General features: G+C 31.0%; 1 protein-coding gene across 2 annotated transcripts in view; it reads left to right on the plus strand.

Moving 5' to 3' along the window:
* Nucleotides 1-12,815: 12,815 nt before the first annotated feature.
* The window catches only part of LOC129227652 (uncharacterized), a 47,125-nt gene continuing 32,259 nt past the window's right edge, over nt 12,816-27,681 (plus strand). The window contains exons 1-3 of one of the 2 annotated variants that reach the window (XM_054862241.1): nt 12,816-12,919; nt 21,419-21,532; nt 27,112-27,609. In XM_054862241.1, coding sequence (XP_054718216.1) covers nt 21,425-21,532; nt 27,112-27,609 — 606 coding nt within the window. In that variant the 5' untranslated portion in view covers nt 12,816-12,919; nt 21,419-21,424. The remainder of the gene's footprint in view (nt 12,920-21,418; nt 21,533-27,111; nt 27,610-27,681) is intronic. The other variant, XM_054862242.1, reaches the window with a different exon arrangement.

Consider the following 27,681-nt stretch of genomic DNA (forward strand, 5'->3'; position numbering starts at 1 on the left):
TTCGACACTCCAACGAACTATAGGGGGCACTGAAGTCACTGTCTAATGGCGGAATTGAAAACTAAAACAAACGCACATGGTAACGAAGAAAATGCTAAAAGTGTTGTGATTTTTGTTCATACGTATCATTTTTTCGCTTTATTCTTTTTAAATTAATTTTCAAAGTCTTGTTGATATTCTGACCCACGTAGAAAGAAATGAGAATTCAAGAAGCATTAGTAAACGTCAAACATTAATGCAAAGTACGTAGTTCATAGTTCTAAGCAGCCATTTTCACGATGTTGAATTCGATATTTATCAATTCTTGATAAAACTAAATAATAATTGTGTGGCCTGACAAGAATAACAATTAATGCTAGAAAATTCAATATGACATTACAAATTGTTATAGAAAGAAGATGATACTTTTTTGCCTTACTTGGCTAGCGCTTATTGTTTTCCATTTGTAGCCGAGTTATTTCTCTCGAATTCCCGAATCGGTTCATTTAAAAATTTTCTGTTTCGATTTTTCTAATTTCTGAGTTGCGATTTAATTGTGTCATGTTATGCAAATCATCAACAAAATTCTCACGGATATTCACCAAATATCCTAAATAAACAAACAAACCACTGACGTAGACCGGAAGTAGCGAGTCTTATTTCCGGTTAAGCGCCCATCTCCATTGCTAGAGATAGGTGTTCATAGCGAAAGCGATTTTGTTGTGCTTCTTTAAAAAGCAGAATAATGTCTTCTGCGTATTTCAATGCATTAAATAAGAAAGACAAACTTAGTTATTGTTAAAAATTATCTTTCAATGGCTGTGACCTTAGCGATCATTTAGTAGATGGATGGCGAATCTATTGCTAACGATTGATGTTTACAGTGTTCAGGCAATTTTGTTTTCTTTCAGTTCTAGGTAGAATCATGTCTTTTGCGTATTTTAATGCAGGAAATGAGTATAATAGGCTTTGCTATTCTCAAAAAATGTCGATCAACGGATCTGATTTTCCTGATCCTTTAAATACAGAAATAAGAAAAAGAAAAAAAAGAGTTTTCGTTTGTCGATCATTACCGCGATTTCAATGATAAGCATTTATGAATACCTCCTAAACAGAAATAAAGTTGATACAAAGTCTGCTTTCAAGAATCACAAATCTACTGGATTGCAAGTACGTTGTGAATTGTAATTCCTATTCTTAAGTTGAAGCTATTTTTTCAAAGATGGAAGCTTTTCTGCACTGTGTTCACACAGAATGGCTATGACAGGGAGTTTTGGTGTCATATTCAATCAATTCTCCTGTTGTAGCTTTTCAGTTCACACACACTTATTACAGTTGCTACCTAATTTTCAGGTTTGATATTTAATATATTTTATTACATATTTGTTCATTACTTTTTTTTTTTGTTTAATCAACTTGCTTCTGTAGCAAGATTGATAGGCATAAAAAAAAATTGAAAGATAACAAAATTTAAATTTAATCTCCGAGTGCTTTCTCCTGCGTTAAAATTGCTTTGAATGTAATACCAATAGCTGTACTATGATACTATACTATAACTTTAATTAATGTGTTTGTTTACCGATTGTCGAATATCTTAATTTGTTTACAATTAGAGCGCCTGATAACTCGTCAATAACTCGAAGTCCCAAGAGACGGGCTAAATGGTTCGAGTTATTGATAGTTCGAGCTATGGGAAGTTTTTTTCTCATGATGTAATGAATAGTGGTTCTTTATTTTAATCACACAAATCAAACAGTTTGAAACCCGTCAAAACACTGGAAACTTTCAGCTTTGCAGGAAGCAAATAAAAAATTGTTCAGGTTGAGTTTTTCTAATAATCAATTTAATATAGATCAATATAGATCTTCACACATTACAGTAAAAATACAAAGCTGATGAAATTAAGGTGAATGTTTCCAGCTCATAAATACCTCGCACAAAGTGTTTATACTACATAATATTCATTAAGATTCAATCCTTTCGCTTTAAAGCATTGGCTTTGATTCGACGATCAGGACCTTTAGAAATTTGAACATCTTTATTTCTGACATCTTATTTGCTGCTGTCCTAATGCTGTACCCGAAAGCAGAACAACATCCCCTCTTTTTACGAAAATTTTGCGCCTTTGAAATTCATGATTAATTTAAAAAATTCAATCAAATTACAGATACGTAAACAGAGCAATTCGTCGTAAGAAGCAATACAAATAAGACTTCCGCCGGAAGTTTTGAGTGACCCCGTGCAGCCCTGCCACCTAGTGTTCAAAAGAGTAAGCGTGGCTTGGAATTTGGTGAATATGGTTGTAGTTTTCTTTTCAGTTGATTGACAATTATTTCTTTTTACTTATCGAATTCTGTAATCTTACTACCATTTTATTCCACTCATGATAAAAATTGAAAATGGTTTAACTAAAAACGCGAAATCTCGCCAAGGCTACTTTGCTCGCACAATACCAAAACTACAACCCTAAACAAATTTGGCGAAACCTTTCAGCTGAGAATAAAAGGAATAAAGTAAATTCTTTCTCGGTTATTCATTTTGTTCTACGATAGCATATTCAAGAAAATATTTTGCATACTGTCCATTCCAACTAAATGCTGCTGTAAAATATGGTAAGTTTAATTAATTTAAGATTAAAAAAACCCCCATATTCTTACAAATTCATACAAAACAATAAAATTTTTTACCTTGTATAACGTTATCCAAGTTTGTTAATCCAGAATTTTCGCTTTTACCAATTATTAAGGAAATAATGAAAACTAACATTATTTTGAGAAGCTCGAGAATACTACTAAGTGACGAATTAATTTCTGTAGCTGAAAGCAAACTAAGACACATCGATTGCGTTAATAAATACTCAGAACAAACTGCCTGTGTTTACATCAACAGACACACGTGGAACGCTTCATTTGCAGTTTTGTAAATCACCGCAAGGTAGCGTATTCGAGCGCTGGAGTTCCGAATTCGAAAATGCATGCTGTCAAAAAATGAAACGCTCGATTTTGATTCAAACATTAAAAAAAGACAAAATGGCTCTGTGTTAGCAGAATTAAAAACAGATTTTTTCTCAAACCTTATTCTCTTTAATACCATTAATTTTAATTTAATCAAAAGATTCCGAGACAACGAAAATTATATTAGTTTTAATTGATTCAAAATGAATGAAGGAATAAAAACTGATTAAGAAAATGAAAATAAATAAATTGGTAACAAATAACGAGCTTAAAAAATTGCTTGTTTTTGCTACATTAAATTAAGCTTTATAAAGATTTTTGAACTTAAAAATATTTCTTATATTGATATCAAAAGCATTACTTATTTATTTTATTTCTATAAAGGGGGGAAAAATACAATTTTCAGATTTAAATGGAACAAAGTTTAGCATTAACTTAAAAATTCCGAAGGGAAATATATGCCTGGGAGGGCCACATACGGGGGGGGGTGTAAGGGGTATTGCACCCATGTATATGCAAAGGAAAGTCTGAAAGAGTAATACTAGACATATGTAGAAAGCTTAAAACAAGGTACCCTATCCAGGTCTGGATCTATACATTTTGCGCCTCCCTGCAACAAAATCTGTATGGCCCCTCCCCAGAGGTGATCAGTGTATGTTTGTAACGTTAAATAAGTTTTAGTGCTAGGTTTGCTAGGTTTTTTTTCAAATTTTCTTCTTCAATTTCATAGGTTGTTGGACCCCAAGACGTGGGCCACCCCACACTGCGGGGATCCTATCTCGTTCCCCCCCTCCCCCACACTCCAAAAAAGAGATTAAGAACCTCTGAATATTTCAATGGTTTAGTGGGCACACCTATTTAAAAAATTTGTATAAAATTGAAAACTGAAATTATATTAACTAGCAGATAGAAATATTCAGAAAGAAATTGGGAAGCTAAAGGGGGGGGGGGACATGTATTTTGATACATTATATTTTTCAACATTCGTATATGCATAAGAAACAGATGTCTCCATTGTTTTATATTTATTTCTCGAAAGTACACTATCTATTACTTAAAAGTTTCAACAACATTTCTATACCAAAACAATACTAGAATGAAAGGTAGGTAGTAGACATTTTTTTAAAGAAACAAAATTAAAACAATTCAGAGCACCAAAAAAGGACTTGTACTTATTTTGAATTTTTATGAGAAAGCAAAAAGTAAAAATTAAAAACAATTTATCAAAAGGAAAACTCATTTATTTCATGCTAAGTCTTCAGATCAATAGCATGATCTTATTGTTGTAATCTTGTTGTTGTTGTAAACACAGATCTCTGTTGTTCAATTTATTTTTTGGTGTTATTGTATCTATAAACTTTATTTAAAACACATAATTTCCAGCATTTTCATCCGGAAAAAAAAATTCATTTTTTTAATGAAGCAATCAAAACCAGAGTACCAAGACAGGATTTAAAATTAAACGTTCGTGACAATTATATTTATGTGGCAAAACAGTCTTAGTGTTTTCTGAAATAAAACGTAACTTCAAAATAGTTGGTGTACAAAATATGTTTATTATTACAAAATGTTTAAAAATTCTCACTTCAAAGTGTCGTTTCCCTTAACTGTTAACAAAACATGAGTTTAATTAAAAACTTCAGTCACTAATGGGCTAATCTTCAAAAAGTGCAACTTTGCTGTCACATGCCTTTTACAGTTAAAACTAAGGAATAATTTATTATTTTTTAATTTCAGCAAAAATATATCCATTTAAATCTGCTTTTTTTAAAAAATAATTTTAATTATTATTTTTTCTTTTTTTTTTTGGGGGGGGGGGGGTCGCAGCATGTGAATTCTCACCTCCATGTATTAGAATTTAATTGATTCAAAATAAATGAAGAGATAAAAAAGGTAAGAAAATTAAAATAAATAAATGAAGGACAGATAATGCACATTAGAAATTGCTTGGGTTTTTTTTTTTTTTGGAAAGGCAAGCATTATAAAGAGTTTTAAATCTAAAAATATTTCCTGTAACCATCTAAAAAGCAATATTACTAATAAAAATGGTTTGCTATTAAAAAAATTGCAGGTTTACGTTTACCCTGTACAATTTTCTTATTTAAATGTGATTAAGTTAAACATTAAATTAAAAATTTGAAAGATAAATATGCAGAGGAAAATTTGAAAATTCAATACTAGAAATAGGTAGATGGTCAAAACGAGGTAACCCCCCCCCCCCCCAAAAAAAAAAGAAAGAAAGAATACCAAGAACCTCTAAATATTTTAGTGGTTCATTAGGCACTCTTGGTTAAAATATTAATTTGAATAAAGTTGAAAATTATTACTTTAATTTGATGTAGATAGTAATATTCAGAAATAAATTGAGGAGTTGAGGGGGTGTAATTTGAAACATTACTTATTTTCAACTCATATAAATAAGAAACAAATGTATCTATTGTTATTTATTTATTTTTCTGTATCACATCATGCATCTATTACTTACATTTTGAACAATATTTTCAAATCAAAACAATATTATAAAGAAAAGAAAGTAGGCACTTTCTTAATGAAACAAAGAAAAAAATCTTTCCCAGCACCAGTAGAGGACTTGTACTTATTTTTAATGTTCGTGGAAAAGCAATGTTTACATTTAATTTTGACAGAGATTTTAAATACAACTTAGCACGAAGAAAACTCATTCATTCCATACTAACAGTTCAGGTCATTACCACATAAAGATTACAACAAAAGTCTCTAATGTTCAATTTATTTTTTGGTGTTGTTACATCTGTAAACTTTATTTCAAACATAGAATTTCTGACATTTTTACACACACACAAAAAAAAAAAAAAAAGAGAAAACAAAGACATTTTTCTCAATGAGGCAATTAAAATCAAATTCAGGGTACCAAAACAGAATTTGTAGTTTTTATAGATTTTGGGGCAAACTATTATTGTCAATAACTACTTAAGTAACAAAATAAGCAAAGATTAATCTTTGTGTTTTCTGAAATGCAACGTAACTTCAAAATATTCACATGTTCAAAATGTGGTTATTATTATCAAATTTTTAAAAATTCTTTACTGCAAAGTATCATTTCTTAAAACTAATAACTATGGACAAAGCACAAGTTTAATCAAAAATTTCAGTCACTTATAAGCATAAAGAAAATAAATTTTGTTATAGGTTTTACTCCCATCTACTTACTTAGGGAGTTTCGATTAGACAGGGCAAAATATACTGACGCTTGTAATTTATTTTCTTTTATACTATTTGTGAAGTGAATGCTTGTGGGAAAAAAAAACCATTGATTGAAATAAATTGAATTTTTTGTTCAGATTTTTTCATATAGATTGCAATTCCATTCATTACCCTGTATCATGGATGCAGGCCCGTGTCCAGATTTTCATAAAGGGAGGGGTTTTAAACTTTGGGGGGGGGGAGAATTCAACCCCCTTACAGCTTTTAGTTTTACGACAAATTGCCGATCCCAGTATGGCGTTTATTCACCTGTAAGGACTGCTGTATTCTTGAACGATACCTGTAGCTGTACAAGTTACCAAAGTATTCCTTCGTTTCACAGGTTCGCTTTAATCAAACTTTGCTTGCTTCTTTTTAATTAAATCTGTTTACTATGTAGTATATTGCAATGAGTATTAAAAACTCTTCACAAATTCTTTTATTATGTAGAATGTATATCAGGTTGTTATGTTCTGAAATAATGCTTAATAAACTAAGCAAGAAAGAGCTCTTTGCAGATGCAAATTACATAGCCAAGCACAATCACTAATGCATCTTCATAGATGTAACATATGCCAAATTCACCATAAGCTCCTTACAATAAGCAATATTCTTTCTTTGCATTGGTAGATCATTCAGCGGTTCGTTCACCATACTTTTTTCGAAATATTACATCAGTTTGTAAGGCTTTAGCAGTTGTAAATCGCAAAAAAACTTCAGAGAGAAAATTAAAATAGAATAAAAACGCTGAAAGCAAACTTTCTCATTAAAGTAAATTTAAGTCAAATATATATTTTATTCATTTTGCTTATTTTTTCCCCAAGGGAGGGGTTTAACCCCTAAAACCCTCCCCTTGGACACGGTGCTGCATGGATGGATGAACATGACCTATATTCCAACATCCTGAAAAATGCTTCCAGAATTTAGTCAGAAACAGAGAAGGTGCATTGACAGTCAGAAGTGGACTAAGATAACAGTTGCTACCTATCCCTTCCAAAATTGGAGTTATTTGCAGTTATTCAAATCCTGTCCTGTAGTTTAGGTGGGGAGAAAAATCTGTTCTTGAGAGGGGGGGGGGGATTTCTGGATAACTATACAAAGAGAATAAGAATCAATGAACTGTTCATTTAATGCTGAAATAAACAAACCTAAATATATCTTTCATAATTTTATGTATACCTAAATTTTTTAGCCTTGCATTGAATACCGAAAAATTTATTAAAAATCTAAATTGAAAACAATATTTTTACATGACAAACAAGCATAAACCTTAAAGCATTTGTTTTACAAAACAAATTCAAAACTCTAGATTAAGAGAATCAAAACAGAATTCCAGCTATTTCTCAATTTCTGTTGCAAAATTATTGTTTCTTTTACCTCTTTACATTTCAATATTATTATACAAATGAATGATAATAAATATGATAATAAGTGTGACAAATCAGAAATACAGCACTGTTTGTATGAAGAAGAACAAAATTTCATTTAATTACACTATTTAGCATTTAAACACAGAATTTTTGTTGGTTTGTATGTCATTGTTGAAAGTCCAAAGACCATTTCGGCAACAAATTTCCTGAAGTCATCAGCATAATAAGAAGCATAACAAACATGAATGGCATATTATGTATGGAAGTTTATTATTTTTTTTAAACAACTTCATTAGTTTTGATAAAGCTGTCAAGCTAAGAAAACTTGGAAAATGATTTCTGGACATCCTTGTAAACTAAATATTGGAGATCATTCTATTATAATAGAATGATAATTGTATAAATACAATTCTTTAAGCGAACAGTACAATACTATCCTGAGTTTTCTAGAACATCTGCATCAGGGCTATAATTCAGTTAGTAGTTGAGTTTTCTTCAAGTTGCAGAATATCTGGAAGAAACTTAAAAAACATTAAGGGCAAACAAATTTAAAAGCAGAAGTAAAATTCTTCAAATGTGCTAAATCATCAATACGGCTGAACACAATTGGCAGGAATGTTTTTTTAAACTAGTTCATAAAATTATAAATGGAAAATAAATAAACACACTTTAATTGAAATAGAGCTGTATTTCAACTACTTTGCATTAAGTGTGTTGTAAAATTTAAGTTCAAATAACAGGGTGTGTTTTAAAAACACTTGAAAAAGTAACACACATATTACAGGGGAATATTTTACCTAATTCATCAATCTCTTTTGACTAGCATAGATTGCTTTTCATTTAATTATGTACACAAAAATTATGTACACATTTGTTATTGTGCATCATCTTTGCTCTTAAGAAGAGAAATCATCAGTTTATGATGACTAAAAGTAATGAACGTTCGTGATTCTAAATTTTTTAGGAACTGTGAGAAAACTTGCTTGCTTTTTCTGCACCTCACTCAGGAATATCCACAACAAAATTGTAGGGGGAGGTGGGGCATGTTGGACAGTGGGGCATGTTGTACGGGTTCCAATTATTTGAATAATATTAATATTTTTATTTTATTTTTTGAACAACAAATAGCTCCTATGGTCCTACAAATCCTATAATGAAATCACATGGTACAGTTATATTGAACAAATTTTATTCCAGAAAGTGTTATTTCAGCAGTCCTGCGTACTTTTCAGAAAACTATGAATTAATTTTTTTAATAGTTTTAGTCAAGATTGCGGGAAAAAAAATTGAACTCCTGTTTTAAACTTTTACCTGAATGCCACCACCTCATCAAAGTGCTTACTTGTGATTGTGATTGAAAAAATGTGAGTGCATACTAAAGAAATTAATTATAAACTGTTTTTGTTTGTTTTTAATATAAAAATTTAAGTGAAGTAAAAATATAGAGAATGCAATATACTGATGCTTGAATTTAAATTCTTTAAAATAAAGCCACAGTTTTTAGTAAATTCATTTATCTATACCTGATATTTCAGCTGGCCACATGAATCAGTTTTGAAAGCCGTATGTTGGGCACCACTGTTTTAGAGCATTTGAATTCCCCTTTATTTCAATGTTCTATTTCCTGACAAAAGTATTGATTTTCTAAAGACTTCAACAAATTAAGATAAGCTCTGATAAATTGAATATTTATTTATTTATATATTTATTTTTATGAGTGGTTGAAAGGAACTTGGATGCAATTGAATTACTTTTTGAGTGGGTGAGGTAAAATCATAAACATGTAATAAATGAATATAAATAATGAAAGAAAATTTACTTTTAAAGTTGATGCATTATAATAATAATATAAGAAAATAAATAACTCTGATTTAAGGAAGCAGTTACTAAACACTTTATTTTGCATTGGTTGAAAACATCGGATAAATATCAAAATATCCAATATACAATCGACTCCCGCTACAAAGCGATCCGACTTACGCGAAATGGCTACAATGCGATTTTTTCAACAGTAAAGAATTTTTGAGCTAGCGCGAATTCCTGGCTTGCAACATGAAAATTTTCGGAAAGGAACTGCGGTGAGTAAGTTGTTTTTCGTGAACGGACCTTCATCCCTTTAGAATCACTGAGAGCAGAAGTACCCACACTGTACTAGTCTTTTATCGCTTATATAAATAACTACTTCTCATTTTCCATTATCTTTTTTTCATTCTAAATGCGAAAGTTAACAAAATATAACGACACCTAGGAGCGCTGCTTTATCTAAAGTTGGTGAAGATAGAAAGAAAAAGAGAAAGTTTCTGACAATTACAGAAAAGGTAAAGCTTCTTGGAAAGCTGAAGCTGAACCAAAAAATGCTTCGAAGGGTCGCACAACAATTAGGTATGACGGTATGAGTGAATCTTCCATACGTACAATTAAAAGTCAAGAAAACGAAATCCATAAAAGTTCACCGAGTAATAGTATCCAAGCAAAATGCAAAAATTATGAAAATGGAAGCTGTTTTTTATTGTAAATTAAAGAAACCAGGAAGAGGGGTAATGCCATAGATGGAAACTTTATAAAAGAACCAATGAAGCAACTGTATTTAAAAATATATTAGAATAACTGCAGCATAAATCATCATTTTCACTTTTTTTAAGTTACAAATATCATTACTGAATCAACTGTACAGTACAACTATAGGGCATTTGTTCTCCTTACTACATGCCATACATACAGTACTGGTCTATTTTGTCTTTCTTTCCCATTGATCATTGTTTTTGTGCATCATAGCAGAATTTTATGTTGAATAAAACGGCTTTTTTTTAAAATACAAAAATTCAGTTCTTTATGTAAGAAACAGTAAGGTGTGATTAAGAAAAGGTTTTTAACTGTTTAAGGTTGTGTTTACACGTGTCTAAAATTATTGGTTATGTTTATAAAAGTTTTTACATACCTTTTTCCACAACGCGAAATTCCGACTTAAGCGAGGGGTCTTGGAACGCACCCCTCGCGTAAGTCGGGACTCGACTGTATATCAAAATATCGGATATTTTCGAACCCTAATCTTAACAGATAATCTCAAAACCCCACGATGACAGGCTTTATTTTAAAATGCAATTCCACACTAGTTAAAATTTAACTCCACATTAATCGAGATAGGATTATTTAAAAATCATTTTCCCACCAAATATTGAAATTTTTACGAAATTGATGTGGGGTAAGAACTTCATGTACCTTATTTTTCTGCTGGTCTAGAAGAGTAGAATTCTTCTAAAGTTTGATTCCAAGAAACAGGTTGTGTCATAATGACACACAATAGACGTGAAACATTTTAACTATTCATCAAACACTTTTGAACAGATTGTGTTTCTTATTCATATTTTTACATAAAATTATTTACATGTGTCTACTGATAATGATCATCTTCTTCCTTCTTAAGAAGAGAAATGATCTGTTTACGATAACTAAAGTAAGTAATTACAAATGTACATAGTGATCTCTGCGCTGCCTGAACGCAGTACATGCAACCATACAAAATGAGAAAGGAAGTGAGAAGAGTGTAATGTCTCACTTTTTTCCAATACCTGAAGGCAAGCAAGCCACTATTTTCCTTCTAACCGACATTGCTTATCCCCACCACTTTTTGTCACACAAAAAGGTTGGACCATAACTTCAAAGCCCTCGCATAAAAAGTTTCACTTAAAAAAATCTTTGATTCAGCATTTTATCATAAAAGTATTGATATTTCAACAGGCAAAACTTTAAATGTACCTAATTTCTGACAAACAAGAGCTGTGGCTGGGAGGACTTTTACAATTTCAAAAACCCATGATAACAGTCCTGATCTCATGGGTAATTCAACACTTGTTAAAACTTAATTATGCATCAATCATGGCCATAATTATTTAAAAATCATTTTCTCAATAAAAATAGAAATTTTTACTAACCTGAAGCGGGGTGATAGTATGCACTTTATTTTCAGGTGATAAAGAAAGAGTAGCATGTAAAGGAAATAATTAGGCAACCTAAAAATTAGTAAACCCTAATTAGAGCATAATAAAAAGTACCAACACACTACTTGAAGCAAACTTAGAACATCTCAGTTTTCTGTTTATGATGGAACACACAGTGAGTGACGTGCTTGTTGAATAAAAAAGAGTAAATTACCAAAATAACCAAAACTGCCTACAATTCATTAAATTTTTAATAAAATAGTACATTTTAAATTGGCTCGCTCAACCTAAAAAATCGATAAAAACTGCCGTGTATCAAGCAAGTGTTCTACTTCATATCCACCTCAAACGCTTTGGCAAATTCATGTGGTGATATTAATTTCATAATCGAATTGACATTTTTTTAAAACAATTTTTAACTAATAAATATTTAGCAGAAAATCATAACAAATCGTTTTTCCTTAAATCTAAATGTTATTAAAAGATACTGCCAGCAAGCATTGAAAATTCTGTAATTAATTTATAAGCATTTTATTTCCTCAGCATCTCCTTTCAAAAAACAAAAATTTGACACTGTAAATACTTACGTTGCATAAAGAGAAGATTTAACTTGGAGTTTAATAGCTTGAAGGAATATTAAAAACGATACATAAGTCAATTTTTGTCAATGATCAGGAAAAATAAAAACCCTAACATTAAAACATAAGTTAAAATGGGTTTTAATATCAAGTCACATTCATTTAAAATAAAAATTTCTGCAACATACAGCATTTATAATACAAATCACAAGTTAAGTTGATCTCCTCGCATCACAAGTGTATGTTTTGTTTACTTCCACTCGTCGCCAAGCACGAAATTGATCGCGCCAAACGGAAGACAGAGATTTATCGTTAAAAAAATTCAATTTACACAATTTAAACTTTTGCCTAGTCTTAAAGTGTTGTTTTTCAATAACGTTGTGATTGGAACAATCGATTTAACAGGAAAACTAACTATAAAAGACCCAAATAAAGTGTCAGAAGGGAATTTTAGCACACCGGAACACATGTTCTTGATATAATTACGCGATAGTTAAAGAAATAGGAATGGACTCACTCAAGTAAAGCTACACACGTATAATTTGAACATTGTAGAACAGTAATATGAGCATTAAAATCTTGGACTCACCTTTAATTTTCCAGATTCTGGGTTTTTCCACAGCACTGTCATACGCTCCATGTTAATCCTACGGGAGAAGAACCGTTGTACCGGTTAAGTTCGTCGAACGCAACCAAAGAGTTTGGATGGAGTATAAAACTAGAGATAAGTGGCAACACCTGAAAACGGCTCAAAAATTTCTCACCTTGGCAACAGAACGAGTCCCGTGCTACTAAATAAACAAATGTCTTTATGACAATCCGTTTCGTTTCACACGTTCTTCGTGTCCAGATTATCGTGTGAATTATTCAGGACTTGGGTAGGTACTATCCCCTCTCCCTTACAGTGGCGCAGCCAGATCAAGTTTCTGGGAGGGTTTTTCAAAATCGAAAATCGTCGCATATTATCTCATTCATTTTTAGTGCGATAATATTCAATTCGCAACTCTAGCGCTCGAATGCGCTATTTTGTGGTGATTTACAGAATTACCGAAAAAGGCAAAACATTTCATTCCACGTGTGTCTGTTGTGGTAAACATACTCACTTTGTTATAGAAATTGTTTTGTCCCTAAATGTTATTCTCCAGCTTCTCAAAATAAAGTTAGTTTCTATTATTTCCCAGTAAAAATTCAGTTGTTTCGTAAATAGTGAAAGTGTAAACAGACTAAATCTCTGGACTTACAAACTTCGCATTGGCTAGAGAGTAAAAACAAATGTGCGAAGTATTTTTTTTTTTTTGAAAGAGGCTAAAATTTCGCCAAGTAACATTTTTATTCTTATTCTTCTGTGTGAATTTGTGCAGGTATGAATTTTTTTTATCTAAATCTCGTGAGGAATATTTAATAACATTAGCAAAAGAAGTAGGGCTTTCCTTTCCACCTAATTTAAAAATAGTTACTTTAACTAACCTTACATTTTCTGCAATTTAATTGCAATGGAAAGTTGCAAAATATATTCTTGAAAATTTCGGAAAGGAATGAAAATTGTTTAACCCAGAAAGAATGTTTAGAATTTGAACTAGCAAAGACAAAAGCTGTGATTTTTAATTGCAAAAATAAAAATACTGCACCAAGAGTTTTGACAAAAAAAACTTTAGGGTTGCGGTTTTAGTATTTTGTTTGACAAAATTTTGCTTGTCTGTTAAACCATTCTTATGATGAGTGGATTAAAAAGGTAGGAAGATTTCAGAATTCAATAAGTTTAAAGAAATAATGGAAGAATAATTAAAAAGAAAACTACCACCATATATCCGTGAGAGTTTTATTCATGATTGCGGATTTTATTACATCATTTAATTGAGAAATTAGAAACGTATGGAACAGAAAATATTTAAATTAACCGATTCGGCAATTTGAGAAAACTCAGCTGCAAATGTAAAACACTTAGCACAAGCCAAATAAAACAAAGAAATATCATCTTCCTTTTTTAATAATCAATGATATTGTCATATACTTAAAAATTATCTAGTATTAAATGTTATTCTTGTCAGTCTTATGGTCACAATAAAAATAAAGTTCCATCAAGAATCGATAAATATCTAATTCAATTTCGTGGAAATGACTGCTTGAGAACTACATTGCATAATTTCTAACACATAGTAAGATAAAAATGTAAAGTATTTGTTTACATAATTGCTCAAAACTATGCAGGAATGAAAATCAACATGCAAACTTTTAGTAAGAAAATGCCTTTTGCTTTCAATCAAGTATTTGTGAAAGCAATAATGACCGTTTTTCATTAATTTATCCTCAAATTTTGGAGATAATTAATGTTTCATATGGATATTATTAATAATTTTCAGCCAATGCATATATATATACAACAAATGTACCTGCGCAGCATAAAATGTAAATGTGAACGTGTGTGTATATTATCTAGCTGTGTTCTAACGTTTAGTGATGCTTCTTGATTTCTCATCTCTACCTGGGCCAGAATATCCACAAGATTTTAAAAAATAATTTGAACTAAGTTTCATATACCCAGCCCTTGGCGACTTTTTCCTGTTGACGCTAAGAAAGCGTCCAAAAGAAAATGATGTATGACAACATATGACATACATCATTCTTAGTGATGCTTTTTCAGCGCCAACAGGAAAAATTCAGATTAAAAAACATGATCAAAGCCTTCAGAAGACAATATATATATAAACAACATAAAACCACAGAATAAACATTGCGAATATTTGCTTCAAAAATGCCAAAAACTAGAAAGTTTTTGTATACAAAGAAAAATTACTAGTAAGCATTTAAAATGTTTAAATTAACAAATTACTATCACAGCTCACCAAAGAAATATGTACCAATAGAAATAAAAGCTATTTTCCAACATGCATTTTGTCGAACAAAATCAATTCTCATATTCTACTGAAAAAGAGCAAATGATTCCATATGTGATGTTTAAAGCAGAAAACATCCCCAAAACATAACTATTTCAGCCAAAAAGAAAGCTTAGTTATTCAAATTTTGGAGTGTGAAAAGTAAAAATATCTCGACAGAACATACCAAACATAAACAATACAAAATTACCATACATTAATTTGCTATCCAAAAATGCTTTCAAAATATCTACTATATTTTACATAAAATAACACCTTCATATTTTTATAAAATCGTAGAGTCAACTTATTTTCAGAAATTCGGTACCTAAAGGAGGCACGTTTACAGAATATGCTCTCGGCGTCGATAAGAATTAACTTTTAGAATAAAATAACTGTACTTTTTTTTAAAATAAATTTAGATGTAGTAAATATAAAGTTAAAAACTACAAGAAACCCTCAAGATTTTGTAAAAACCTAACGAATTTCAGAAGCAAGAGTTTTTTTTTTTTTATTCTAAAATAAAAATTTACGTTTTTGTTGTATAAATCCTCATACTCAGTTTGAAACACAACATATGAAACAATGCGTCTTAACTGAGACACACCCCAAGTTGGATTTTACTCTTAATTAATGGTCAAGTTTAAAGAAACTGGCATTTTCTAATATTTATTCATCAAAACACAACTACTGAATCTAAACCAACACAAAATAAGCTTTCCTATAAGGTATATTGCACGAAAAAAGAAGAATCTATCCAACGTGGACTGTTAACAAGTTAAAAAAAATGGAACAAATCTACAAATCTAAAATTGCCTTCGGGTTGCCAAACACAGGTTAGTTCAGCCAAGGATGCCATGCTTAAAAAGTTATTGTCTCATTGGTGAGAAAAATTTTTAAATTTTGTGTAAAAAATTGGATGTTGCCAAATGTGGGGGGGGGGGATATATCACATCTGTACCAAAATAATTTCAAAAGAATAAAACAAAAAAATTAATACAAACAAAAATACTAAGCTAAAATGCATTTTATATACTGCCACGGCATGTGCTTGTTTTATCTTTTTCATTCTCCATTAGACGTTGGCTACAATGCCCGCTGGGTCATTCCATGTCAATTCAACCAAAAAAATGACATTTTGACACCCACCGACACAGATTTTGATAAAACTTGGTGAGTTTAGTCCTTTAATGTAGAAAAGTATCCACATCAATTTTTTCTTCTCAATCTGGTTTAGTTTTCATTTTACAGCCAGTCAAAATTTTGAATGTTTAGTATTTTCCAAACTATGACGATTCTGCTCGTTGATTGAAAATAATTTGTATTTCATTTACTTTTTAGCCAATTTTTATGAAAATGTACAGTAATATTTATGAAAGTATGAGGATTTCAGAAAAAAAATAAAGAAATTCTAAGTAATATTTTAAAAGTAGAAAACAATTATTTTCGTAAATTTTTTTTCTAAAAGTATGAAATACGTTAAAGTCAATATCAACCAAAGGGAATGTGATAATCAAAAAAAATCTTTTTTCCTGATGATCTTAGATGTGTGTTCTGCCATTAAAAAAAATAAAAATTAATGGCTTTTTCAGTTCTTTTTATTTTTAGCTTTAAAATATATCTGCTTCATTGGTTTTTTTTAATTTTATTTATTTTCCCACACTATTATCAAAAAATGAATGGATATAAAAATATAAATATCTCAATAATTTGCACATGAAATCCGCTTAATTTTATTATAATCACAAAAATGCTATTTTTTTTAGAAATTTCATTACATAGTACACTAGTGCAGCCAGAAATACCTTCTGGAGGCGGTTTTTGGACCAAAAATCCCTACTGGAAGGGTTTTTTGGATCAGTAATACCTTCTGGAGGGTTTTTTTGATCAACAATACCTTCTGAAGGGGATTTCTTGATCAAAAATATCTTCTAAACAGGGATTTTTTCATCAAAACAGTCCTTCATATGCATAAACTATACTATTAGAATATGCATGTAAGTTAAAACCAATGCCTTTGGGGGGGGGGCGTTCCCCCCCTCCCCCTTGCTGCACCACTGACATAGTAGTTTATTCAAAAGTGTTCTCTTCTCATCTTTCTTCCAGCCTGTGAAATGTTCTCCTACTGCAAAAGTGAAACAAATTCTTCTTCATCTACACGTTTCCCAACCAGTGGTTTGCGAACCCCTAGGGGTTCGTGAGGGCTGAGGGGTAGAAAGGAGGTTGTCAAAAATACTGGTGTAATGGCGGAAGTTCTTAATTCATGTGCTGCTTACTCATCATTTATTCATTTGAATCTTGCAAAGCGTGGGGTTCCATATAGTGCTGAAGAAGTTACACTTATGGATACAGGGTATATGAAGTTGAAAACATATAAATACTTTCGTTTTCTCAGTAGCTTTTGATTGGAAAATTCGATTAAACTCAATGGAAACAGTACATAGAGCATATGCGAACGCCTGCCTCACTACTAAAGTGGGACAAGGAGTTGCCATGTTTTTTAGCAACAATTTCCCATGAGCTTTTAATGATGAAAAAGAGAAGGAATGATTGGTAACCCAAAATTACATCAGGGGTGAGAAAAAATATTTTTACTTAAGAAAAATTTTCTGGGTGAAACTTGCTACAGTGTGAATTACACAGTTTTAAAAAAAAAAAGGAATAAACGAATAAACTATGCAACTTGCTTTGTGGTGTATGTAAAAAAGGAGTTTATGAAATTTGTTCAGATTGAGTTTCTCTTAACAAGTGGGCATGCAAATATGTTTGTTGATAAAAAAATACCCCTTTTTTAAATATCTGATTATTAAAGCAGTTCTATTGTTTTTCAAAAATAAAAGAAAATTCTTAAGCACTGAAACTCGAAATTGCAGTCAAATGATAATTATGCGCTGTATATTCCTACCAAACAGCTAGACTCATGGTCCTGTACAAGAAGTTATAAATTTAAAGACTATTCTAGTTTTATTGCAAGAAAAAGGATCATATTGCTAAACTGAGAGTTTCTAAAGGGTATTTTCTAAAACTATTCCTTAATTGCCATCTGATTCAATGTTACAAATAAATATACTGTTGAGTCAGAAAAAAAAAAAAAAAAAAAAAAAAACATTTTTTTTTTTAATTTGATATCCCTCTTTTGATAAATGTTTCAAGGATCAAAAGGATTTTCCCACAAACAGGGAATCAAATTAAATGCTGAACATAAAGACTGAAACTGTCAGATATTTGAGTCAAACTTTGAGATACTTTAATTCCACAACTATTGCAGTAAGTTGCATTTCGATGCTCTGTGTGCTTAAAGCTGCTTATGTTTACTTGTTTTAGTAAGAAAAATGGAAGATAAGTGCAGTGTAGGAGAGTTGACATTAACTCATTGTCACAAATTTAGTCATGGAGCACACAAGTTGTAGAAAATGTTAATGATTTGTCTGAAGATGAACAAATTTTCTTAAAGCTGTGAACTGAATCAGAACAAGAATTCAAACTATTTGTCTGCATCACAAAATATTTCTGAAAAAGTTTGAATTTCTGCAAAAGGTAATAAAATATTAATCATCATACTACATAAAGAATTTGGAAAAACATTAAAGTTGAATCAATATTTCAGAGAAAAATAGATAAAAAATTATCTTGCAAAAAGGAGGAATAACAGGCTGGTTTGATAAATGCTAAATGTTTAATAAAATAATATATTAAAAATTGAGTTTATAGACTCTTTATTCTAGCAAATAATGCAGCTATGTAAACAAATTGGGTAATGAAAATTTTTCGAAAATATTTTGTTTTAAATATGTACATACATAAAAAGAAATGGAACAGCAATTAATTTTATTTTTTTAAATGGCAGAACACACTTTTAAGATTCTCCCAAAAGCATTGGTTTTAATGCATATTCTAATACAGTAGTTTCTGCATATGAAAGGATTGTTTTGATGAAAAAATCCCCTTTCAGAAGATATTTTTGATCAAGAAATCCCCTTCAGAAAGTATTGTTAATAAAATACTCATTTCAGAAGGTAATTTTGGTCCTAAAACCCCTTCCAGTAGGTATTTTTTGTCCGAAAACAACCTCCAGAAGGTAATTCTGGCTACACTAGTGTACTATGTAAATGAAATTTGTAAAAAAATAGCATTTTTGTGATTTAAATAAAAATTAAGAGTATTTCATGTGCAAATTACCAAGATATTTATATTTTTAAATACATTAATTTTTTGATAATAGTGTGGGAAAATAAATTAATAAAAAAATATAATTTAAAAAAAAAAAGAAAAACAATGAAGCAGATATATTTTTAAGCTAAAAATATAAAAAACTGAAAAAGCCATTAATTTTATTTTTTTTTAATGGAACACACATCTAAGATCATCAGGAAAAAAGAATTTTTTTGATTATCATATTCCCCTTGGTTGATATTGATTTTAACGTATTTCATACTTTTAGAAAAAAAAATTATGAAAATAATTTTTTTCTAATTTTAAAATATTACTTAGAATGTTTTTATATTTTTTTCTGAAATCCTTATATTTTCATTATTACTGTAAATTTTCATAAAAACTGGCTGAAAAATAAATGAAATATAAATTATTTTCAATGAACGAGCAGAATAGTCATAGTTTGGAAAATACGAAAAATTCAAAATTTTGACTGGCTGTAAAATGAAAACTAAAGCAGATTGAGAAGAAAAAATTGATGTGGATACTTTTCTACATTAAAGGACTAAACTCACCAAGTTTCATCAAAATCCGAGTCGATGGGTGTCATGGCTTGGTTGAATTGACGTGGAATGACCCCGCTATAATTTATTGGAGTTGCAAATATATTTAATGTAAGAGTTTCTATGGATAAGCAATTAATTATTTATAACACTGACTTAAAAGTAATTTGTATTGACATTACTATATAACTTTTAAATGAAGGAAGTAGAAAAATGACACAGTAGGTATATATATACCTATCATTAATTTTACTTTTAATCTTACATTCATTTTGTTTGGTTTTTTTTAGCAAGATCATTTAAACTTTCCTCTTTAAGTACATCAATGTCTTAATGAATGTCAAATGCTAGTCAATAAGGGTTTTGATCTCTTGATGAGAACTGGGAAGGAGCTTCAGGTTTCTCTAAAATTGATTTACTGTGCTGTGCTGAAAGGCTGAGCAACCATGATACTCTGCTGTGCTTCATTGAAACCATTTCAGCTTTCTTTGACCCATTGTTGTGCTCATCATGAAATATCACTTGTACATTTAAGAATTAAAAAGTAATTTGTCACTGCTTGCACATTAAAATTTGTTGAAATCTCTCCTGCTTGATAAAGTTTAAACATTTTTTTGCCCTTAATTTGTCTGTGTGATAGGAATATATTCGAGTTCTAAGAGGGGTTTTAACCCCAAAGTCCTTCCTGTGGCTGTGCCACTGTCTCCTTATGGTGTAGACATATGTTTTAACATAGTTTGATTCAAGTACCACCTGTTATTTCAGACTATTATGGCAAGTACTTATTGCTTCGTGCCTGGTTGCAAGACAGGATATCTTTCTGAAAGAAGGCGGCTCAAATCAGAAGGGAGAAAATGCCCGCATTTATTAAAACCCAGAGTGAGTAATGAAATCGGATTATCATTTTTTTTTTCGTTTAACTGCAAAATCTAACTCATTAGCAGCTTTTGCACCAAAAAAAGTGAGCAACCGTGATAACCTGTTATGCTTTATTGAGATCATTTCAGCTCTTACACCCACCCATATAAGGGTTAGGGTAGTTCGAAAAACTTTTTTTCAGCTAGAGTCCAGGACACACCCTTTTTTTAGACTTACTAATAGCATTATGCTGTAAAAGGTTTAGCTTTGTACTCAAATTTTAAGAGGGTGCTCAATGACCCCTTAATTTAACATTAGATGTAGCATAGAAAATGCCACAAATTTAAAATCATTTCATTTCCCCTGCTGTTTTTTTTTTTTTTTTTTGGTAAATAATTATTTTATTGCAATGTATATGCATATTACTAGTATATATTATAATGTGTAACATTGTTTTTTCAGTTCAATGTATTTTTTCATATTTTTCCTATACTTATGAAGTTTTGGGGAGGGGGTTGAGCACCCTCTTTCCGTTGAAATAGGAAGCTAAAATTCTTCCAGTATATTATTATACACAAATCTAAAAATATTGAGGGGTGTCCTGTTATCTAGGAGAAACTTTTTTTATAGGTATTTTTGAACCACCTTAATAGGGGTGCTCATAATGAAATATTACTTGCATATATTTCAAGAATTAAAATAATTTGTGAGTGCTTCCCGATCATTAAGATTTGTTGAAATCTATCCTGCTTGGAAAAGCTTAAATACTGTTTTTTTTTCCTTGATTTCTACGTGAGATATGAATTTATTCAAGTTCTGGAAGGGGCTTTAAACACAAACCCCTCTTGCGGCTGCGCCACTGCCCTCTTATGGTTATGGTATAGACATAGGTTTCCACAAAATTTCATTCAAGCATCACCTATTATTTCAGATTACTATGGCGGGTAATTATTGCTTCGTGCCCGGTTGCAAGACAGGATATCCTGCTGAAAGAAGGAGGCTCAAATCAGAAGGGAAAAAATACCCACATTTATTTTCACCTAGAGTAAGCTATGACATATGAGTACCATTTTTCTTTGTTTCAATTGCAAAATCTGACTCATAGGCGGCTAGTTTACCAAAAAAAGTGGGTGTCAAAGGAGGTACTGTGGAGAGGCAGGTTAAGTAGGTGGGACTTTTGAAGTTATTTTTTTTTGGGGGGGGGGAGCAATTGAACAAAGAGGTTATTATTGATTAAACAATGACCTTCTCTAAAAAATTCGGGAAAAGCTTTAAAAATCGGGACACATGGTAACAGTAAGCCAAGTCCCCTCTTTCGCATTCAAAGCTCCAGTTTAATTTTCATGAAACAGTAACATGAGAGAAATATAAAACATACTTACTGTGTCAATTTCTCTTCCTTTAAGCTCATAAAGCGATCAATTTTATCATTTTTCGATTTATCATTAATTTTGAACAGAAAACGATCCAGACCTGGATCTCTGTACGAGCCCATAGCCTTAATGGACCCAACGGTGCAAGAAATAGAAAAAAACTAGCACTAAGACTCATTAATGTTGCAATTCTACACTGTTGGCCCTATAGATATTGTTGCAGGGAGGCCCAAAATTCATAGATCCAGGCCTGAGCAAGGCCCCTTCGCTTTTGAAATTTCAGAGGCAGTTGCCCCTCCCCCCTCTCCGTACAGAGCCACCTATAACCTGACTTTCGAAAAAATTAATTGAACTTCCTACTGGGTTCTCTGAATTCTGATGCTGGTAAAGCTTTTACATCGAGTCTGAAAACATTTTAAGTTAAATCCTAAAATGAATTCGTATTCTATTTCCGTTTTGTTCCAAAATGGATAAAACTCAATACACTCTGTGTGTTCCATTTTATTATCAAAAAAAAAAAAAAATTCTTAACAATTCTTTAATAAGCTTGCTGCTCGATGCAGTATTCATTGGTTCATACTTTCTTTCAATTCCCTTTTTTAGCCTCACAAGACCATAAAAAAAATATAATATGTTACATTCATTATGAACTTACAGCAGGACATTCGATCCTTTTTGATATTTCTTTTCTTTTTTTTTATCCATGACACGAAATAAACTTATCATTATGAACTTTCTGCACATTGGGCTAGTAATTAGCACTTTTAGTCGAACCAAGCTGAAAATAAATTTTCCCCATAAAAATAAATACCACAAAGTTTTGTGAGGTGATATTTACTGAATGTTCACCTAATGTCCATGAAAGTAAACTTACTGTACTATACATATATTCTACTTCATCCAAACTTATTAATTATTATAAGCGTATTTTTTTCTGGTCTTTATTAGTTAATTTAATAATTTAACCAATAAATTCAGTTCTTGAAATTTGTGTAACGTTTGGTCTGTGTGTTTCTTCATTTAAAAAAATCCTTGGTACTGTGTGTCCAGTGCTTAGCAGGTACCTTAATAATAACCTACTAGTGGACCGTGTGGAACTCCGCACTCTGCTTCGAATCGTTTCATTTGGCATTTCTCTCTTTAAAAATTTCAAAGAAGAACATTATAAAGAAGAAAAAGTAAACGGAAAAAAGTAAAGGCACAAAAGAAGGCATGTAATTTAAAGACATCAACGACAAAATACAACATTGTGATGATGTAATCATCGCTCACCTTTTGGTTATACGTATTTTCAATGCAAACATAAATATTAAAAGTGTGACTGAGTGACTTGTGAAAAAGCAGTAGTTGTGCATGTGAAAAAACGGGTTGTGGCAAATACAATCCTGCCTATGTGAGCCTGTGACGGAAAAAAAGAGGCATAAAAGAGATATGTATTGGCACGGATTCGAACTGGCGCCATTCTGATTGTCAGCATGACACTCCAACCAGCCGAGCAACTTCGCCTTCGTTTTCGAATGCTAGTCATTGAAGCAATGTGCAATAAAAACCAGCCAAAAAGCTTTTTGCCAAAAAAAAGACCATGCGTCTATGTTTTGTCATTAGCCAGCTGATACGCTTTAAAATTATTTGTGAAACATGGAATTTGATTAAGGAATGAGGAAGATAAGAATAGTTTAGCTTTTGCACTGATGTTTTTTCAATTTCAAACAAGTGCTTTGATGAAATAGTGGCATTCACGTAAAAGTTTAGCTTATTCACATTTCCAAATATTGGCAAGTTTGATATTAAATGGTACTATTCTCTTTGTGTAACAAGGTCACGAAAATTTTTATAAAAGCATGGAAAAGTAATGGATTTTATTTTCATCTGAATAGAGTATGAACCCTGAATAGAATTTATAACATCAACCTAGCAAAATTGTATTTTGTGAGAAAACATCAAAAATAGAATAAAATTTATCAAAGTAATGTTCTATATTGAACATTTATTCAATGTGAACATTCAATTTATTTATGGAGCTGGTTTTAATCTAGTTACATTGAAGTTAAATTCTTGATTAAAATTTCAATTTGTAGACATTAGTTTATTTTATTTATTTATTTATTTTTTGATAATAATAATCAAATTTCCCCAAATTTATGCATGTGCGCAAATGAAAGCAGGGTTGGCAAAGTTTTTACCATCCTGTTCAAAACCATTGTGTCCAAAATTATTTTTTAGAATCTATATTTTATGAGGAAATATCAAAAACAACAAATGTCAAAATTATGTTTTTTTTTTTTTTTTTTTTTTTTTTTTTTTTTTTTTTTTTTTTGACTATTTGATACAATTATTCAATGTGAAAATTCAAGTACAGTGAAACCTGTGCAAGTTGACCACCTGCAGTACACTACTTTAGTGGTCAACTTAAACAGGTGGTCAAGTTACAGAGGTTGATTTATATGATAAGTGCTAATTCGTTGCCTGAAAAAAGCGGTCAACTTCACAGGTTTTATTGTATAAATATATATGTAACTTATTTATACAGCTGATTTTAATCTAGTTACGTAGAAATTAAATTCTTCATTAAAAATGTCAATTTGTATGCATGAGGCATTTTTTTTCCTTCTATAAATCAAATTTTTCAACTTTTATGCATGTGTGCAAAAGAAAGCATTCAAAATAAAGTGCAATAATTGACTTAAATGCAATAAATTACAATTTTTTGTAGTTACAGAATGAATTATATTAAAAATATGAACTAACGAAAGAATATAGCACAAAATAAATAAATACCATTGTGCTGAACAGTAAAATAAACATAAAGGTCAAAAAAGCACAAATTTGCTGATTACTGCATACACGTGTTTCGGCCTTTCGGGGGATGCCTTTTTCAATGCAAAAAGTAAAGAACTTATGGATGAAAAGACATCCGACAAAAGATGCTTTTGTCAGCCTTTTTTTCTTTGGAAACCAAATAAGCAAGCTTGTGCAGTAAAGATAATGTACAATAGATGACAAAAATGCAAAAAATATGAAAAATGTGCAGTTACTGCCCTTTATCTGCACACGGTAGTATAAACCATATAACTTTTCAGAAGTAAACCAAAGGGTTTCAAGTTTAAAAAATCACTCTGTTTTGTCTTGCAAACATAAAAATTGTTAGGCTAATTAAAATTTTAAAACAGTTTTTCACCCTTCCATTTTAATTCAAAGCTTTTAAATGAAAATTAGTGTTCTCAGTAAAAGAAAATACCAAATGGCTCTTAAAAATGCAGCTGTTATGCAAACCATGAAACTAGCAGAACTGCTGAATATATTCACTCTTTAGTAGAGACGTACCGAGTACTCGGTAACTACTTGGTACTCGGCCTACTTGGCCGATTTGCCGAGTACTCGGTACTCTGCCAAATTCTGATCAGATACTCAGCCAATACCGAGTAGTTGCAAAAAATTAAATATTGTCCAAGACAGATACTAAAATTTCTTTTAAAAAAAGAGCAAGCATTATATTCTGCAGTCATTTACAATTAAAATTTATAAGTCAAATTTAAATTTTGAGAATAATGAAGTTTGTAATGCTTCAATGGAATAAATCTTTATTTTAATGTCCCCAAAGTTAATAAAACTTGTTTATTAAAAACTATGCAAAAAATGTAAGTATAGAAAATATGGAATTTTTATATTAAAAATGGTCTTTTGCTACAAACAAAAATTAGTTATAAAAAATATAAAAATACCTTTGTTTAAAAAATTAAAGGAAATAAAACAACGTTAAAAGCACAGTGCAGGAACACTGCAGACATGTGTTTTGGCATTACAAAGAATTCCTTTTTCAATGCACAAAATGGGAGCTCGTGGATTTAAAGGCATCCGACAAAAGTCGGATTTTTTTGTCGAATGTCTTGACATTCTTTAGCTCACATGTTATGCACTGAAAAAGACGTTCCTTGTAACGGGGGGGGGGGGGCAGAAACACTTGTCTGCAGTGTTCCTGCACATTTGTTACATCTGCTTTTAAAAAATATTTTTGTTTGACGGACTAGAACTATAATTGATTGGTATACAGTGAATCTCTCCTAACAAACACCCCGCTTATGCGGACAATTTTTAATTCCCCAGTTCCAATGCAAATAACATTATTAAACCCCTGTCCTGCGGACACCTCTCTATTGCGGACAAAAAAAATAGTCCTGTTAGTGTCCGCATTAGAGGGGTTTTACTGTAATTTGTTTTAATTCCAACTTGATTAATCATACGTTTTGTTTATTTTTAATTTTAGGAATAATTTTTTGGTAAACTTTTTGACACAAACAAAATTGTTTATATAATGCGTAATTAAACTTCAGCAGGAATTTAGTTTTAAAAACTATTATATGGACAAGGAGGTCTATACTACTATTCCAATGAGTTCATAATTCGTCACATGTGTGTCGGTGGTTCTTCTTAAAACATAATTGGTACTTGGTAACTCGGCCGAGTCGTGAAAGGCCAAGTACTCGGTACTCGGCTACTCGGCCAAAGTGCTACTTGGTACGTCTCTACTCTTTAGATTACGAAACACGAAACATGTTCCTTTGTGAATGAATTACATTATAATTAGTGTTTTAATACCCATTGCAGATAAAACTTAACCAGAAGTGCTAATATATAGTACATATATTCTGAATAATAGTTTCAAAATTTGTGAAAGGACCTATATGAGGCAAAAACCTGTATAGTGCAATAGCTCTGGTCCCAAGGTGTGCGTTATAATGGTCTTCTACTGTAGTTTAATTTTGTAAGTTTTACACCAGATGAAATATTAAGTATTGATTAAACACAATGAAATTTCTTTAATATTTGTAATCAAAGTATAATAACGGTAAGTTATAGTGCCGGAACATCAGTCAACTCATGTATCACTATCAGGAGGGAAACTAATAGTCAATTTATGCATGAACATAAACCAACTCAGTCATTTTTTGCTTTTGGAATGATTTATTTAATTTTTTATTTCAAATAATAATTATACTTTGATATACAAGATGTTAAATGGAAGTGCATTTGCATTTCACAAAGGGCACAAAATAAATTAAAATTTTCTATTCTAGATTGGCATGAAAAAAAATACAAGTATTACAGTACAACTTTAATCAGATATTCACACAGTATTCGGCCAAATATTTGGTTGAAATTTTTAATGAATATTTGGTATTCTGCAAAATATAGTACTCTGTGCTTTGTTGTATCACTAATTCTTTACTCAGTCCTTTGATGATACTTTCAGAATACCACACAACTAGAATTATGGCGGAAAGCTGTGGCTCGTGCAGATAGAGTGATGAGCAAGAAGAACAGCGTATGTGAGCTACATTTTGATGCAGATTCTATTGAAGAGTTTTATGAAACTAAAATGCCTGATGGCACTGTCCACAGGATAAAAAGAGGGCGATGTAGAATAAAAGAATCAGCTGTACCCACAATTTTCCCAAATTCGCCAAAATATCTAGAAAGACTTGCACAAAAAATAAAGGCATTGAGCTGCCCTGATGATATTGGTAATAACTCTTTGGTTGCAGAAGACTGCGAACAAAGTACAGTACCTGAGCCAAAAAAAATAAATTTTTATGAACTTGTGAGTTCTGTGGATATCATAGTTGTTCCAAGTGTTTTTTGGGGCATAACAGTGCATGCAAATGTGATGATTTGTGCCAAATGGGCGAAAAAAGAGCAAAATTTTTGCTTGGAACGGCGAGTCATCATTGATGAACATCTAAACGTAAAAGTAAGTTTTTATTTGTATAGTTCATTTTAAATTTTAACCTTTTACTTATTAACCTTACTATATTTCAAAATT

Source organism: Uloborus diversus, chromosome 8 (genome assembly GCF_026930045.1).
Source record: "Uloborus diversus isolate 005 chromosome 8, Udiv.v.3.1, whole genome shotgun sequence".
NCBI lineage: Eukaryota > Metazoa > Arthropoda > Arachnida > Araneae > Uloboridae > Uloborus > Uloborus diversus.